This window comes from Urocitellus parryii, chromosome 5 (assembly GCF_045843805.1).
Source record: "Urocitellus parryii isolate mUroPar1 chromosome 5, mUroPar1.hap1, whole genome shotgun sequence".
NCBI classification, from domain to species: Eukaryota; Metazoa; Chordata; class Mammalia; order Rodentia; family Sciuridae; genus Urocitellus; species Urocitellus parryii.
Genome location: NC_135535.1, coordinates 149,155,475 through 149,170,217, shown reverse-complemented (window position 1 = coordinate 149,170,217; position 14,743 = coordinate 149,155,475). Strand labels below are relative to the sequence as shown.

Here is a 14,743-nt window from a genome sequence, read left to right as displayed (position 1 = left end):
CATCGCCATCCTCATCATTTATGAGACTTAAATATTACTTATCAAACATTTACTGATTACAAGCTCTGTGCCTGGGGATTAGCGGATACAAATCTCTTCCCTAGGAGATGAAGAGACTTTCAAAAGCTGTAGAGATGTCTGTGGATTGAGTGAAGATGGTGTGGTCTTTGCTTAAATATCTTTCATGTGCTTTCTCTATAAATTTGTTTGCTAATCATTTTCTGTTTCTGTTTACACTAGGAATGGTGCTAAATTATTAGAATAGAATGAGAGAACATAAAATTTTTAAAAATTGTTTTAAATACATATCCTCAACACATCAGAATCTTGATCTTCAGATCTCTTATTTTGTAACTTGACCTGTTTTTTATTAGTTGCTCAAAACATTACAATGATCTTGACATATCATACATTTGATTCAAGTGGGATATGTATTCTTTTTTTTTCCACGTGTACAGATTGCAGTATCACATTGGTTTTACAGCCACGTTTATACATACAGCCATATTAGTGTCTATTGTATTCTGCTACCTTTCCTATTCCCTCCCCCCCTCTCTTATCCCCTCCCATCACCTCTCTCTACCCACTCTATGACACTTTTCTCTCTCTCTTTTTTTTTTCTTCCTCATACCATTTTATATGTAATTTTGCATAACAGTGGGGGTTTCCTTCCATCTTCCGTTCGATTCCCCTTCTCTCTCCCATTCCCATGCATCTCTCATCCCTATTTAATGTTAATCTTCTTCTCATGCTCTTCCTCCCTGTTCTATTTTGAGTCACCCCCCCCCCTTATATCAAAGAAGACATTCGGCACTTGCTCCTTAGGGATTGACTAGCTTCACTCAGCATAATCTGCTCTAATGCCATCCATTTCCCTGCAAATGCCATGATTTTGTTATTTTTTAGTGCTGAGTAATATTCCATTGTGTATAAATTCCACATTTTTTTATCCATTCATCTACTGAAGGGCATCTGGGTTGGTTCCACAGTCTAGCTATTGTGAATTGTGCTGCTATGAACATTGATGTAGCTGTGTCCCTGTAATATACTCTTTTAAGGTCTTTTGGGAATAGTCTGAGAAGGGGAATAGCTGGGTCAAATGGTGGTTCCATTCCCAGCTTTCCGAGGAATCTCTATTCTGCTTTCCAAATTGGCTGCACCAATTTGCAGTCCCACCAGCAATGCACAAGTATACCCTTTTCCCCACATCCTCGCCAGCACTTATTATTGTTTGACTTCATAATGGCTGCCATTCTTACTGGAGTGAGATGGTATCTTAGAGTAGTTTTGATTTGCATTTCTCTGATTGCTAGAGATGGTGAACATTTTTTCGTGTATCTGTTGATTGATTGTATATCCTCCTCTGAGAAGTGTCTGTTCAGATCCTTGGCCCATTTGTTGATTGGGTTATTTGTTTTCTTGTTGCTTAATTTTTTGTGTTCTTTGTGTACTCCGAAGATTAAAGCTCTATCTGAAGTGTGAGGGGTAAATATTTGTTCCCAGGATGTAGGCTCCCTATTTACCTCTCTTATTGTTTCTCTTACTGAGAAAAAAACTTTTTAGTTTTAGTATGTTCCATCTTTTTTTTTTTTTTTTTGACCATAGAAGTTACTAAGAGGCAAAAATTACTAAAGGTAGTAAGAATTAGTACAGAATACCAGATTCTCTCTCAACTTTTAATTATTTTAGAACTTATACTCTTTGAGAACATGAAATATATGAGACAGGACATAAACAAAATAGTTGTATTATTTAATTTTCATCTAGAAAATTTGGAGTGGTATTTACACCTCCAGAATGTCACTAGAGATGGTCCAATGAGGTCCCAAAGATGGCGACCTCAACTAAGGATAGAAGGTTCTTGACAAATGCCATAGAAAATAATTTCTAGACATTTCAGATATTGAGGCACAGAGAGTCATTTGGGAAAACAAGCTCTGAACATTCAAGGGAAAAGGCAGGCCATCTTGAGAATAAGAAATGCTTTCAGGGTCTCAGGCTCTTTGAAGTGATGAGGGTTGGGCATGGGAAGGTGATGTGGTGATCACAAGATGTTTTATGGTGGTCTGGCTGTTCTCAAGACCCTTAGGTTGAGTCTTTTCCATTTTTTGATAAATAGATAACATGGGGACAGTACCTATATTATAGGTTTTGTATCTCCCTTTGTTCAATCTATTCTAAAACCCATGTATTAGTTGACTAATTAACAGTGCACAGAGAAATTTTCTTAAGTGGGTGAATTTCTAGCAACTTTAAAATTGCTAGTGAAGATTTGTATATTTCCTGGAAACTTAGGAGTGACAGGCGTGGGGAGCCAAACGACAAGAAACTATCAGAAGGCTTTCAGATATAGGTTACAGTCTTTTTCTTTCTTTTGTCTCTTTTCTACCATTTTTAAATTATTTTCTATCCTATTATTCTACATCAGTCTAATCTACTTACTTTTTTATTTGATGATAATATCCCCTAGAGATTTTGAAAGAAAAGCAAAGATCAAACTGGCCCTTTTTATATTTAAATTCAAAGGAAGGTCTGCCACTTAGCACCAGCAAGGTAGAAAATGACCCTACTTTCACTTGGGGAAGAGGCGGAAATGCTCTTGTTTTGCTAATTGTTTCAGAGAAGAACTTGAGAAAGAAAAAAATGGCAGGCATTTCCCAGCAGCTACGGTATAGTTGTTTATTCCAGGTCTCCATGCTCAGTGGTAGAGCAGCCACGTGTTTCTATCGTGTTATGGCATTTATACCGTGTTAGATGCCATGTGTGTTGAACAGGCCTTTCCATTCCTTGCTGTTCCTCCTGAGCCACAGTCCTGCTGAGTCTTTCCAACGTCTCTTGCACCCATAAGAACTGCCCCATTTAGCACCTTCCGGTTTCACTGACTTCACAGACTACTTTGGATCTGCATTTTTTTTTCCTACCCAAACTGTTTCATAATGTCCTCATAAGATGCAGTTTTTCATAATTTGTTTTAATGTCCACATGATAAAAAATAAGAACCGCTTCAGACTAGCCTGGTGGTGCACGCCTGTAACCCCAGCTACTCCAGAGGCTGAGGCAGGAGGATCCCAAGTAGTTGGCCAGCCTGGACAACTTAGCAAGATCCTGTCTCAAAATTTAAAAATAAATAAATAAAAAGGGCTCAGGGTATAGCTCAGTGGTAGAAAAACTTTTTTAAAAAAGTTTTATACCTAACAACTTTTATGTTTATTAAATGCCAAGCACCATTTTTAAAACACTATATTTATTAACTCATTTAATCCTCATGACAGTGTTATAAGCACTGTTATTAGTCTGAGTTTGCAAGTAAGAAATACATGATACTGAAAAATTATATAAATTTACCTGGGTTTTATAGCTAGTGTGGAACAGGCCTAGAATTTGAACCTAAGTAATTCAGCTCATAGCCATTATACCACCCTACAAAAATACTATCTTTCTTTCTTACCCCACTATTAGGTGCCTCCAAAAATTCTCTAATACTAAGAATTGGTCATATATCTATACTACTAGGAAGAGCAGGACTAGTCTAGTTAGTGGAGAAATCATAAACTTAAGTTCAGACAAACCATGGCAACTTTGCAGCCTTTGGCAAATTAGTTTGTTTTTTTTTTTTTTTTTAGTCTTTTATCATCTGTAAAATAAAGATAAAACAATTAAATCTCTTTCTAGGAATGTTGTATGGGTTAAATGAGACAAAGATATGGAATACCTGTGAATTTTCTCCTTCCTTTTCACATGATTTCTCTCATATCTCCTCTTGACAATCCTGTGATGGAGACAGTAGAGGTATTGTATCCATAGTTCAGATGGGAAAATATGCTCATGTAAGATAAGGCACATTTCCTTGTGTAATTGAACAGGAAGGTGGATGTGGAAGAGTGAGCACTGACACCTGGTATTCACTTTATCAGTGAAATATGCCTGCTACTAGGTCACGCTGGGAAATTGGGTTGAAATAAGGTTATAACCAGAATGGAATTTCTTCTTTGCCCCTAAACTCATTGTTAAAAATCTTCTACACATTTCTGAACCAGTTTTATAGTTTGTAAAGTACTGTACAAGTCTTTATTTTTAAAAGTCATCATCTTAAACAGGTGATCTTATAAAATATAACATGATCTAATACAGCATGATACCAGATAGTATTTATTATTGGAGAAGAATGAATTGTGGGAGAATGTAATGAATTTGTACAAATCCTGAGAGAGCTTAGCTTGTTACTGAGGGATTTGCTTCTTTCTTTTTTCTCAAAGTAGAAGACAGTTGGGCATGGTGGCACATGCCTGTAATCCCAGTAAGTATGAAGGCTGAGGCAGGAGGCTCGCAAGTTTGAAGCCAGCCTTAGCTCAGACCTTGTCTCAAAAAATAAAAAGGTCTGGGGATGTGTGTCGGTGGTTAAGCACCCCTAGGTTAATCCCCAGTACTCAAAACAAAAAAAAAAAAAAAAAAAACCTTCTAAATTGGAAATTTAACTGCTAACTTGAGTGATTATTGCCTTTGAGGATCCTAGGTTATAGATAAAAAGTGAATTAAGGTGGAAGAAGATGAGCACGGAAGAAAATAAAGTTGGTGGGGGGATGGGAGTTGTCAATCCCACTGTGAGAGTACAAATTCACAGGGGGAAATGGCAATGGGTCCCTGTTGTTTTGTTAAGCATGTAATTGGTCCAAAAGTTTCAGATAAAGTTGCTGTGATTTTGTTGAGTCAAAATTCTAAATATTTATTCAAGCCCTATTAGTGATTTCTATAAATAGTTTTATAGCCAGTTCCCTTCATTGCTGTTTGTAAGATGTATATGTTGTGTATGGAATGCTCTTTTGTCTTTAGCTACCATATTTTAAAAAACAATTGAAAAGAAAGTACTAGAAAAGAAAAGTGTTATGGTTAATTGTATTTATACTTTTAAGATTTTTACTGATTATGACACTGACTAGTGATGGAAAAGTTAAACAAGATGCTATTATACTGCTGATGAAAATAGTGGATTTTAAGGAAGAGCAAAGAGTCTGGTGAAATGAAAAGGGAACTACCTGGGAATCAGGAAACCTGGAGTCTTGCCGAAGCTCCAGGCTCTGCAACACCAAGTACACTCCTTGCTCTCTAAGCTCTTCCTCATTCAGTCACTGGACTGAATCAACTCAGAGGTCCTTATTAGTTTAAAAACAACTGCCCAAATGCTAATGTACTCTATAACATTTTGAATGTACATTTTTAAATGTAAGAAAAATTTTTATTGACCCAAGAAAAAATTATATTAATCAGCTAATTCACATAAAATGAGAGTAGTATCTGTGGGTTTTTATACTAAATTCAGGTCAGGTCAGATCAAAACTCTAGATTGAATTTGTTTCACCCAAGTTTTAATTCAGGTTTCTTCTTGAAAATAATGTGTGGACCTTTAACCATATTGAAATTTCTGCATTAATGGGAAAAACAGTAATATATTTTAGGGTGAGAATATCTCAAGGTTTATTGGTTTCCTTCCCAGTTCAAATATTAGAGAAGGTAATAAGTAGATAGAATGACTCTCTTGCTATCAGAGTGAATGCAGATGGTGGAACTGAGACAGGGGGAGAGTGGGCTATATATTAGGCATTTTTTTCACTATAAATTACACAAATGTCCATAGTGGAATTCTTTTAGGAAAGCATGAAGAAGTAAAAAGTCATATGTAGTCCCAACATGGAGAGATAAATTTTGGGTGAATATCTCTATAGCCTTTTTACAATGGGCGTGTGTGTGTGTGTGTGTGTGTGTGTGTGTGTGTGTAGAGAGAGAGAGAGAGAGAGAGAGAGAGAGATAACATTTAAAGATGTCACTTCTTTATTTTCTACATTGCACAATTTCTGCTGAGTCTTCTATACTTCTTTGTTCTCTGTATGAAGCATATTGTTTCTTCCCCCTTAACAACCCTCAAGATCTTTTTATTTATCTTTCATTTTCAGCAGTTTGATGAGTATCTTGGTGGATTTTGGTTGTTGCTTATCTTGCTTGGTGCCCCCAAAGCTTCTCAGATTTTGGGTTTTTATTCCCTTCATTATCTTGAGAAAATGCTTGACATTAATAACTCTTCAAATATTTCCTTTGTCCAATCCCATTTCTTCTCCTTATGCCACTCCATTCAGCCACTTCATATTGTCCCACAGTCTTGGACCCTTGGCTCTTTGTTCCTCCCACTCTCTGTACTCCAGTTTGGAAGAACTTATGAATAGATGTATTTTTAGGTTCCCTGATTGTTCCCTGATTGTGTGACGTCTACTCATGGGTCCATCAAAGGAATTCTTTATTTCTGATATTGTGGTTTTCTTATCAAGTGTTTCCATTTGCCTCTCTCTCTTGGGAATTCTTTGCTGACATTTTCTATCTTTCCATGTGTGTTGTTCACCCCATTAGATAGACCACTGGATACTATCTGTAATAGGAGAGATTCGGCTTATTTGGTACTTTTGCTGAAAATGGATGCTTTTATTCCCCCTTCTGTTAGGCTGCAAATATTAGTTATGTAACCAGTTTAATGGGGGGTGAGCCAAGTCTGCATTTTTGTTTTTGAGTCTGAGTCCTCAGGGGATTCTGCCATTTGCCTTGGGGTGAGGGCTGGGCTGTCTGAGAATTTCACTTAATCTTAGAGCTCCTCCCTCAGTTTTCTCGGGACACCTGCAGCACAGAGGAGATCTCTAGCACAACCCCAACCCTTACCAGTTGACTGCTCTTGCCCAATACTCTGTGCTGGCTTCACTTGGCTCAGGGATCTTTTATTCTGGCTCAGTCTCAGCCTTAGGGAGTTTACCTGGCCTCAGGGCTGGATCCGTCTTTATACTCCTGCTCTTTCTACCCTGACTGTCAAACACTGCCTTGTATCTGTGATTACAGATTTGAAGGCTTTTCATATATAGTGCCAAACTGCAATCCAGCAAGTGTGTACAATTTTCACCAGCAAATCGGGGCTCTTTTAAACAAGACTTTGTCTCTCACATCATGGGACTCTTGATATGTTGGGATTTTATAATTTGCTGTTTGCTTGGACAATGGAAATGTAGCAACTGGCCTCATACATAGTAGGGCATAAGGTACTTTTATTGATTAAATAGAAGAATAAAAATATAAAAAGCTCTCTGAGTGATTCAGAGGTACCACTTTGCTCTTGATTTGTTCCTACTTGACAGAAGCAGTTACTACATGACTCGGGAATGAAAAAGTGTGCATATCAGTGAAAAGCTCCATTTGACAGAGAAGAAAAGCCACAGTCTTTAGATAGAGGCATTCTGACCCCTAGCTGAAAATGCCACTGCTAGAGCATGTGGAAATCAGAATTCTGATCCTGATTCTGCCTGTGGTTAGCTGTTTCTTAATCTGCAAATTAAGGACCATTTCCATATCTCCTTCTTTTATTAAGTGGAGTTAAAGTTTTCCATATTATTCACTGGTTGTCATGAAGTTAAATTGAAGGTGTAAGTATATAAGTCCTTTAAAGCACTTTTTTAAAAGCCTACAAAATATAAAGTAGTCCTCTAGGAAGGGTATAGAAAAACATGAAAATTAGGAATTCCAGGCAACCCTTTCTTTTTATCTTTTTGACATCTCTATGTCTGAGACAGAGTATATAAATCTGAAAGGAAGCAACAGAAATAGTTAATGCTCTCACTAAAGTTAGCCTGTTGTGATAAAGGTTGATTAAGTCCTTCTTAATCAGGTGAGAGTCCATTTTTCCAAGGGACAATAGCAAGGAAGCCCCTCCTCATGGAGAAGCGATGAGGATTTGGGGTTACATCCCCCTAGGGCTCCTGTGGACTGTTTCCTGTGTTCCTAACCTGACACTCCACCTGCTGGCTCAGAGCTAGAGTTCACCCACTGTGCTGCTTGGGTCATTAGAGCCACACACATTTGAGCCCAGAACATGGAGACAAGTGAAACAGACCTAAAAGTCAACACAAAATGTATTTCCTTCTGCTATCCTTCACACATACCAAACAGGACTCAGGACTAAACCTCACACAGTGCACACCCTGTAGCCTCGCTTCCTCTTTTGTAATCTGTCACACACAGTTGAAACTTTCAACCATAAGCTGGGGTCCCAGCAGGAGTCAGCCAAGGACTGCCTATACATCAAATCCAGCCCACAGAGTACAACCACTGCTGTTCCTTTATGTTTTTTTTGTGTGTGGCCACTTTGTGCTACGGTGGCAAAGTTGAGCAGGTACATCAGATCAGACATTGTGATCTGCAGAGCACAGAATTCTGCCATCTGGCCCTTTGCTGAAAACATCAGCCTGCCCCTGTTCTAGAACAATGGCATTAGTCCTCCCCACTCCCCACCAGTGTTCCTAAGATAAATTGTTATACTCAGGCCTTTTTCTTCTTTTATTTAATGGATTCACCACTGATCTATATTTTGGCCTCTAAGAATCATCCTTAATTATTATGAAAATAATCCTTAAATTATATTTTAATATCTAAGAATAATAAGATATAAAGAATGTACAGTCTCTCTCTACTCATAAGGGAATGAATGGTTAAAAATATTGAAATAGAAATGTTTGCTGAAGATAGGGAGGGGAAAGGTCATGTTAAACACCACCACCCATGGGGATGTCATCAGTCAAATGCAGGTGGTGGAAAACTTTACACAATAAGTCATCAAGTTACTTCAGTAACAAATGGACATGGGAAAGAGGTGGGGCATGGGAGCTCTGGAGATTAAAAGAAACTTCAAGGACCTTTCAGTTCAAGGACCTTCTTATGGGGGGTGGTGTTTAGTCAGTTGGAGACAATGGGAGGATTTGAAAATAAATGGGGGCTTGGGTGCTATTTTATTATTTTTACTTTCTTGGTCACAATAATTTATTGTGATTTTATTTTAAAGCATCCTCCCCTAGCCAGATGCAGCAGTATATCCCTGTAGTCTCAGCTACTGTGGAGTGGTTGAGAATAGGAGAGTAAGAGAGCAACCCCTGGACAAGGAAGAGGGTCCCCTGTCCCAAATATAAATAATAAATAGTACTGGAGATTGAACCTACAACCCCAGCCATTTTTATTTTTTTCTTTTGAGACACGGTCTCAGTTGCTTAGGGCCTTGCCAAATTGCTGAGGGTGGCCTCCTGCCTCAGCCTCTCAAGTTTTTGGGATTACAGGCCTGTGCCACCTTACCCAGCCTTTTCTTCTCTTTTAAGTTCATAAGGGAAGAAAAAAGTAGTGAGTATAAAAGAAATATGAGCAAAAGGTTAATTGGTCAGAGGGAATGGTGCTGGGAACAGAACCAGGATCTTACCCATGCTAAGCAGGTACTCTGCCACAACAATGCTCCTGCCTCAAGGTTGATAATTTATTGAGCTTGGCTGAGGAGCACCTCAAGTTCATCATGCTTTTCTCTCAAACTTTGCAATTTCTCATTATAAATTGTTTTTTAAATAATGTGTTTAACACAGAATTAGAAAAACAATTCTTAAATTCATTTGGAAGAATAAGCGACCCAGAATAGCCAAAGCAATACTAAAAGCAAAACCAAAGTGGGAGGCATCACAATACCTGATCTGAAATTATACTACAGAGCTATAATAATAAAACCAGCATGTTATTGGCATCAAAATAGACATAAAGACCAATGGAACAGAACAGGAGACACAAGACAAATCCAGGTACCTACTGCCATCTGATATTTGATAAAGGTACCAAAAATATACCTTAGAGAAAAGATAGCCTTTTTAAAAAATGGTGCTGGGAAAACTGATAGCTATATATAGAAACACAAAACTAGACCCTATCACCTGGCATAAAACTCAAATTAAAATGGATCAAAGACTTAATCAGATCAGGAAGTTTACACTTGCTATAAGAAAACAAAGGGTCATCACTCCCTGATATGAAGTGCTGGCACTGACTTTCTTAACAAGATCTCCAAAGCACAATAAATAAAACCAGGAATCGATAAGTTGGATGCAATCAAAATAAAAAAGCTTCTGCACAGCAAAGAAAATGATTAAGAGCATGAAGAGAGACCCTACAGAACAGGAGAAAATCTTAGCCAGTTGTTCCTCCAGTAGAAGATTTGAATCCAGAATATACAAAGAACTCAAAAAACTTAACACCAAAAAATAATAATAACCCAATCAATAAATGGACAAAAGAACTAAACAAAAACTCCTTAAAAAAAGAAATACAAATGACCAACCAGTATATGAAAAAAATGTTTAGCATCTCTAGAAATCAGGGAATTGCAAATCAAAACTACAATTAGATTTCATCTCACTCTAGTCAAAATGATGATGATCAAGAATACAAACAATACTAAACACTGGTAAGGTTGTGTAGGGAAAGGCACACTTGTATGTTGTTCATGAGCTTGCAGATTAGTACAATCACTCTGGAATGCAGTATGAAGACTCCTTAAAAAACCAGGGATGGTTCCACCATATGCCCCAGGTATCCCACTCCTTTTTTTTTTTTTAACCAAAAGATCTAAAGTAGGCATGCTACAGCAATATAGCCACCTCAGTATTTATAGCAGCACAATTCATAATAGCTAAATTTTAAAATCAACCCAGGTGCCCATCAATAGATGAATAGATTAAGAAATTGTAGTGTATAAATACAATGGAGTTCCAATCTTCCATAAAGAATGAGATTATGGCATTTGCCAGTAAATGAATGGAAATAGGGAATATCATGCTAAGTGAAATAAGCCAAACTCAGAAACTCAAAGGTTGAATGTTTTCTCTCAAGAAGGACAGGCAATGCAGAATGAATTCTTTAAAAATCATGTGCATATATAAATATACCACAGGAAACTTCACCCTTATGCATAGGTAGAGCCAATCAAATATAAATAAATAGACTAGCAAAGGGAAGCCTAGGTAAAAGAGAGGAAGGAAAATGGGAGAGAGGAAGGAGGATGGGAGGGGAAAGCAGGGAATCAGGAGCTGAATTGAATTCCATGCATGTATGAGTTTGTTGGTATGAATGCAGCTACTATGCATAACTACAAAGCCCTAATTTAAATAAAAAAGAAACATACTTAAAAAATATTGTGTTTGAGTTTAAACTTTTAAAAATTGAACCCTGCTTCTGATAGCTATTTCTGTATCTGTAAAACAGGAATTAAGAGGGGCAGCAGTGTTAGGGGCAGCAAGGGAGGGGAGGAGAGGATAGGAAGGATAGTGGAATGAAACAGACATTATTACTTTATGTACACATGAGTGCATGACTAATGTGATTCTAAAACATGTACAATCAGAAAAATGAGAAATTATACCCCATTTATGTATGCTATACCAAATGTATTCTGTCTTGTATAACTAAAACAAATAAGAAATCATAGTAGAAAAAACAGGGATTACAATTCAGGTTGTATAGGGTATGTTGAGGACTATGAGAATTAAATGAGATAGTAAAAGACCTTAGGTAGCTCAGTGGCAGAGTACTTGTCTAGCATTTGTGAGGCCCTGGGTGGATCTCCAGCACTTCACAAATAAAGTCAAATCTAGTACAATACTTGACAAGCAGGAAGTGACCAATACTTGGTAACTATTAATAACCCAATCAATAAATGGAGCTTGTATGTGTATCAAGCTCTATTTCCCCGTGAGCCTAATTTATTTATGATATTTCTGACCTTTGCAAACAACAGATTTTAAATGTGTGTTACTGCTACACAAAAATAAGGAACAAAAATAGGGAATTTTTTTTCAGTATATACATACATTTCCTTGGTAGTTTGGAAATGGTCATAGTAGCTGTAAGATACACTAAGGACAGAAGTGTGATAGCCAACCATTGAAATCAAGGAGAACATTAAACTGGTCCCAGTGGCACATACCTATTATTCCTGGGACTACAGAGGCTGAGGCAGGAGGTTTGCAAGTTCAAGGCCAACCTGGGCAACTCGGTGAGACTCCATATCAAAATAAAAAGGCCTGGCACTGGGGTCATAGTGCAGTGGTAGAGCACTTGCCTAGCATGTGTAAGGCACTGTGTTCAATTCTCAGCACCAAATGTAAATAAATATTCATCAACAACTAAAATACATATATATACATATTTTTCTAATAAATAAAAAGGGCTGAGGGTATAGCTGAATGGTAGGGAACCCTTGTATCACACACACAAAAAAAAAAAAAATCAAGGAGAACCTAATTGAAATTTGTTGTAATAACTTGGCTCTTCCTTGAGGGTACTCTACAAAGAAAACTTTTTAGCTCTCTGTGAGATTGCTAATAAAACCTTGCAAACACCCTCGGACACTATGTGCAAGGGATGTCAGGAAAGAACAGATATTCCAGTTTCAGGGGCTATTGTCCCTCTGTGACAACCTGAGGCTCCTACTGAGCCTGGGAAAGATTATGAGTCACATGACACTCCTTTAACTCAGTCTAGACCAACTTAATTAGTCACTTGTCAGTCACCTGCTCGCTATCCAATATGCTTAGTATCACACAAATTTGTGGGAAAATACATTGACATAAAGGCACGGGATTTTGTAGCCTTTATGTTATCTGTTCACTTTTGGAAGCTAGTGAATGTTGTATTAAAAGAGGCATAAATACATGCTTTGTGGCTTTTTCTGCCCTAAAATTTAGTATATTTGGTGTAGAAGGTAGAAGCTGTATAAGTAACAGTTTGCACTTAGAGGAGAAAAAAAAAGGGCAGACTTTTGGAGAAAAAAGTTATCATCTCATCCATCAATGAACACCAGTAATCGAAATAAATAAATATGGGCACCAACCACAGACTATCCCTTCTGAAAAAATTGCTGTCAGAAACGTTGGGAAGTATAGTTTTATAATGTTTAAATAGGAACAAGAATAATGTTGAGGGAAGTTTAGACAGCAGTATTTTATCTAAACTAAGGATATCAAAACTGTCTCTTTTTCTGTTCTTCCACAGAATGACATCACTCCCTTACATGTTGCATCAAAAAGAGGAAATGCAAATATGGTGAAACTGTTGCTTGATCGAGGAGCTAAAATCGATGCCAAAACCAGGGTAAGAGTGCTACTTATATGCATGCTCATACTTATTTCCAAGAGGTAGGAATATTTTTCCTACTGCATTTGTGTTGGTTAAACATTGGCTTTATTTTTAATTCCTTGTAGTCTCTTCGAAAATGCCAACCACATCTATTCTTCTTAAAATAGGGTGGATGTTCATCTTTATAAATCATTAATTATGTTTAACTAGTGTTTGTCTTTAATTACAGGAATAGGCTCTAAGGTCTAGAGTTTTCACTGAGTTAAATTTTCAAGAATTATATGACATGGCAAGCTGAACTATTTGATTAGTTTGAAGTTAAAACTGATAGTTTTTCTATTGAAAAATCCATCTTCTCTGTTGTTTGAGGGAATATAAAATGATGTGGCCACAATAGGAATTGTATGGCTATTCTTCAGAAAATTAAAAATAGAACTATCATATGACCCGCAGTCCCACCTCTGGATAGATACCCAAAATAATTGAAAGCAGGGTCTCCAAGAAATTTTTCTAGTTGTGTTCATTACATCATTGTCCACAGTGGTTCAGAGATGCCAGTAGCCCAAATGTCCATTAATAGATGAATGAATTTTTAAATGCACTATTTATATATAATGAAATATTATTCAGCCTTAAAAATGGAAATCTTGTTACATGCTACAACGTGGATTAATCTTGAGGACATTATGCTAAGTTATATAAATTGGTCATAAAAGGCAAAATACTGTATGATGTCACTTAATTGAGATATCGAAACTGTCAAAATCATGGAAATGGTCCAGGAATACAGCACAGTGTTAGAGTATATGCTTAGCATGCACAAAGCTCTAGGTTCCATCCCTAGCACCAGAGGAAGAAAAAACTCATGGAAATAGAAAATAGGAGAGTGCTTTCCAGAGGCTGGGGAAAGGGGAAATAAGGAGTTGTTTAAATTATGGAATTTCAGATTAAAAAGCAAGATTAAAAAAAGTGTTCTAGTGACCTATCAGACAACAAAATAAATATAATTAACACTACTGAAATAAATAGTTAAAAATGGCTAAGCGTGCTAGGCATGGTGGTGCACACTTGTAATGCCAGAGATTTGGGGTGGTAAGGCAGGGGGATTGCAAGTTTGAGGTCAGCTTCTGCAACTTGGTGAAAAAAAAAAAAATAGTGGAGCCGGGGATGTCCTGCAGTGGCAGAGCACCTATAGGTTTAGTACTCAGTCCCCCCCCCCAAAAAAAAGTTGTGCTAAATTTAATATCAAGTATGTTTTAACACAATTAAATTTTTTAAATTTAAAAACCCATAAATATGTATAACTTGATGTTTATGGTATATTGTGTAGGTTTTGTTGTGATTTGCTTGGTTTCAGGGTTTTTCTTGGGTTGGGGGGGGCGGATTGTTGTTGTTTGTTTTGAATTGCTAGGGATTGAACCCAAGGCCTCATGTATGTTATGTATGTGAAGTATGTTGTTTATTTTGTCTGAGGCACCAGGGTTATGGTAAAGAACTGAAAATCTGGTTTTAAATCAGATTATGAGCTTGGCCGGTTGAACTAGGTAGGCTATTTAAACTTTCTACTTTTAATTTCTCTATCTGAAGACGAATAAAATTAATAGCATTTTGAAAGATTGCTCCAGCAATCAAGGTCAAGTTTGTAAACTGTTCTATTATAAAGCAGGCCAGAAATAAATCCCAGTCATTACTCCTAGGTTGTCTCGGAGCTCCAATTAGTACTGAAACTCTAGCAAAGGGGTTTTCTTTTTCCACACTTCAAGTGGTTCTTACAAGATCT

At 37.1% G+C, this 14,743-nt stretch overlaps 1 protein-coding gene and 1 non-coding gene across 2 annotated transcripts in view; both read left to right on the top strand.

Moving 5' to 3' along the window:
- The window catches only part of Ank3 (ankyrin 3), a 323,355-nt gene that overhangs the window by 128,149 nt on the left and 180,463 nt on the right, over positions 1–14,743 (top strand). The window contains exon 8 of the mRNA XM_077799312.1: positions 12,880–12,978. Coding sequence (XP_077655438.1) covers positions 12,880–12,978 — 99 coding nt within the window. The remainder of the gene's footprint in view (positions 1–12,879; positions 12,979–14,743) is intronic.
- LOC113186334 (small nucleolar RNA SNORA13) lies at positions 12,475–12,613 on the top strand. Its single transcript, XR_003301264.2, has one exon. It is a non-coding gene; the product is annotated as a small nucleolar RNA SNORA13 (small nucleolar RNA).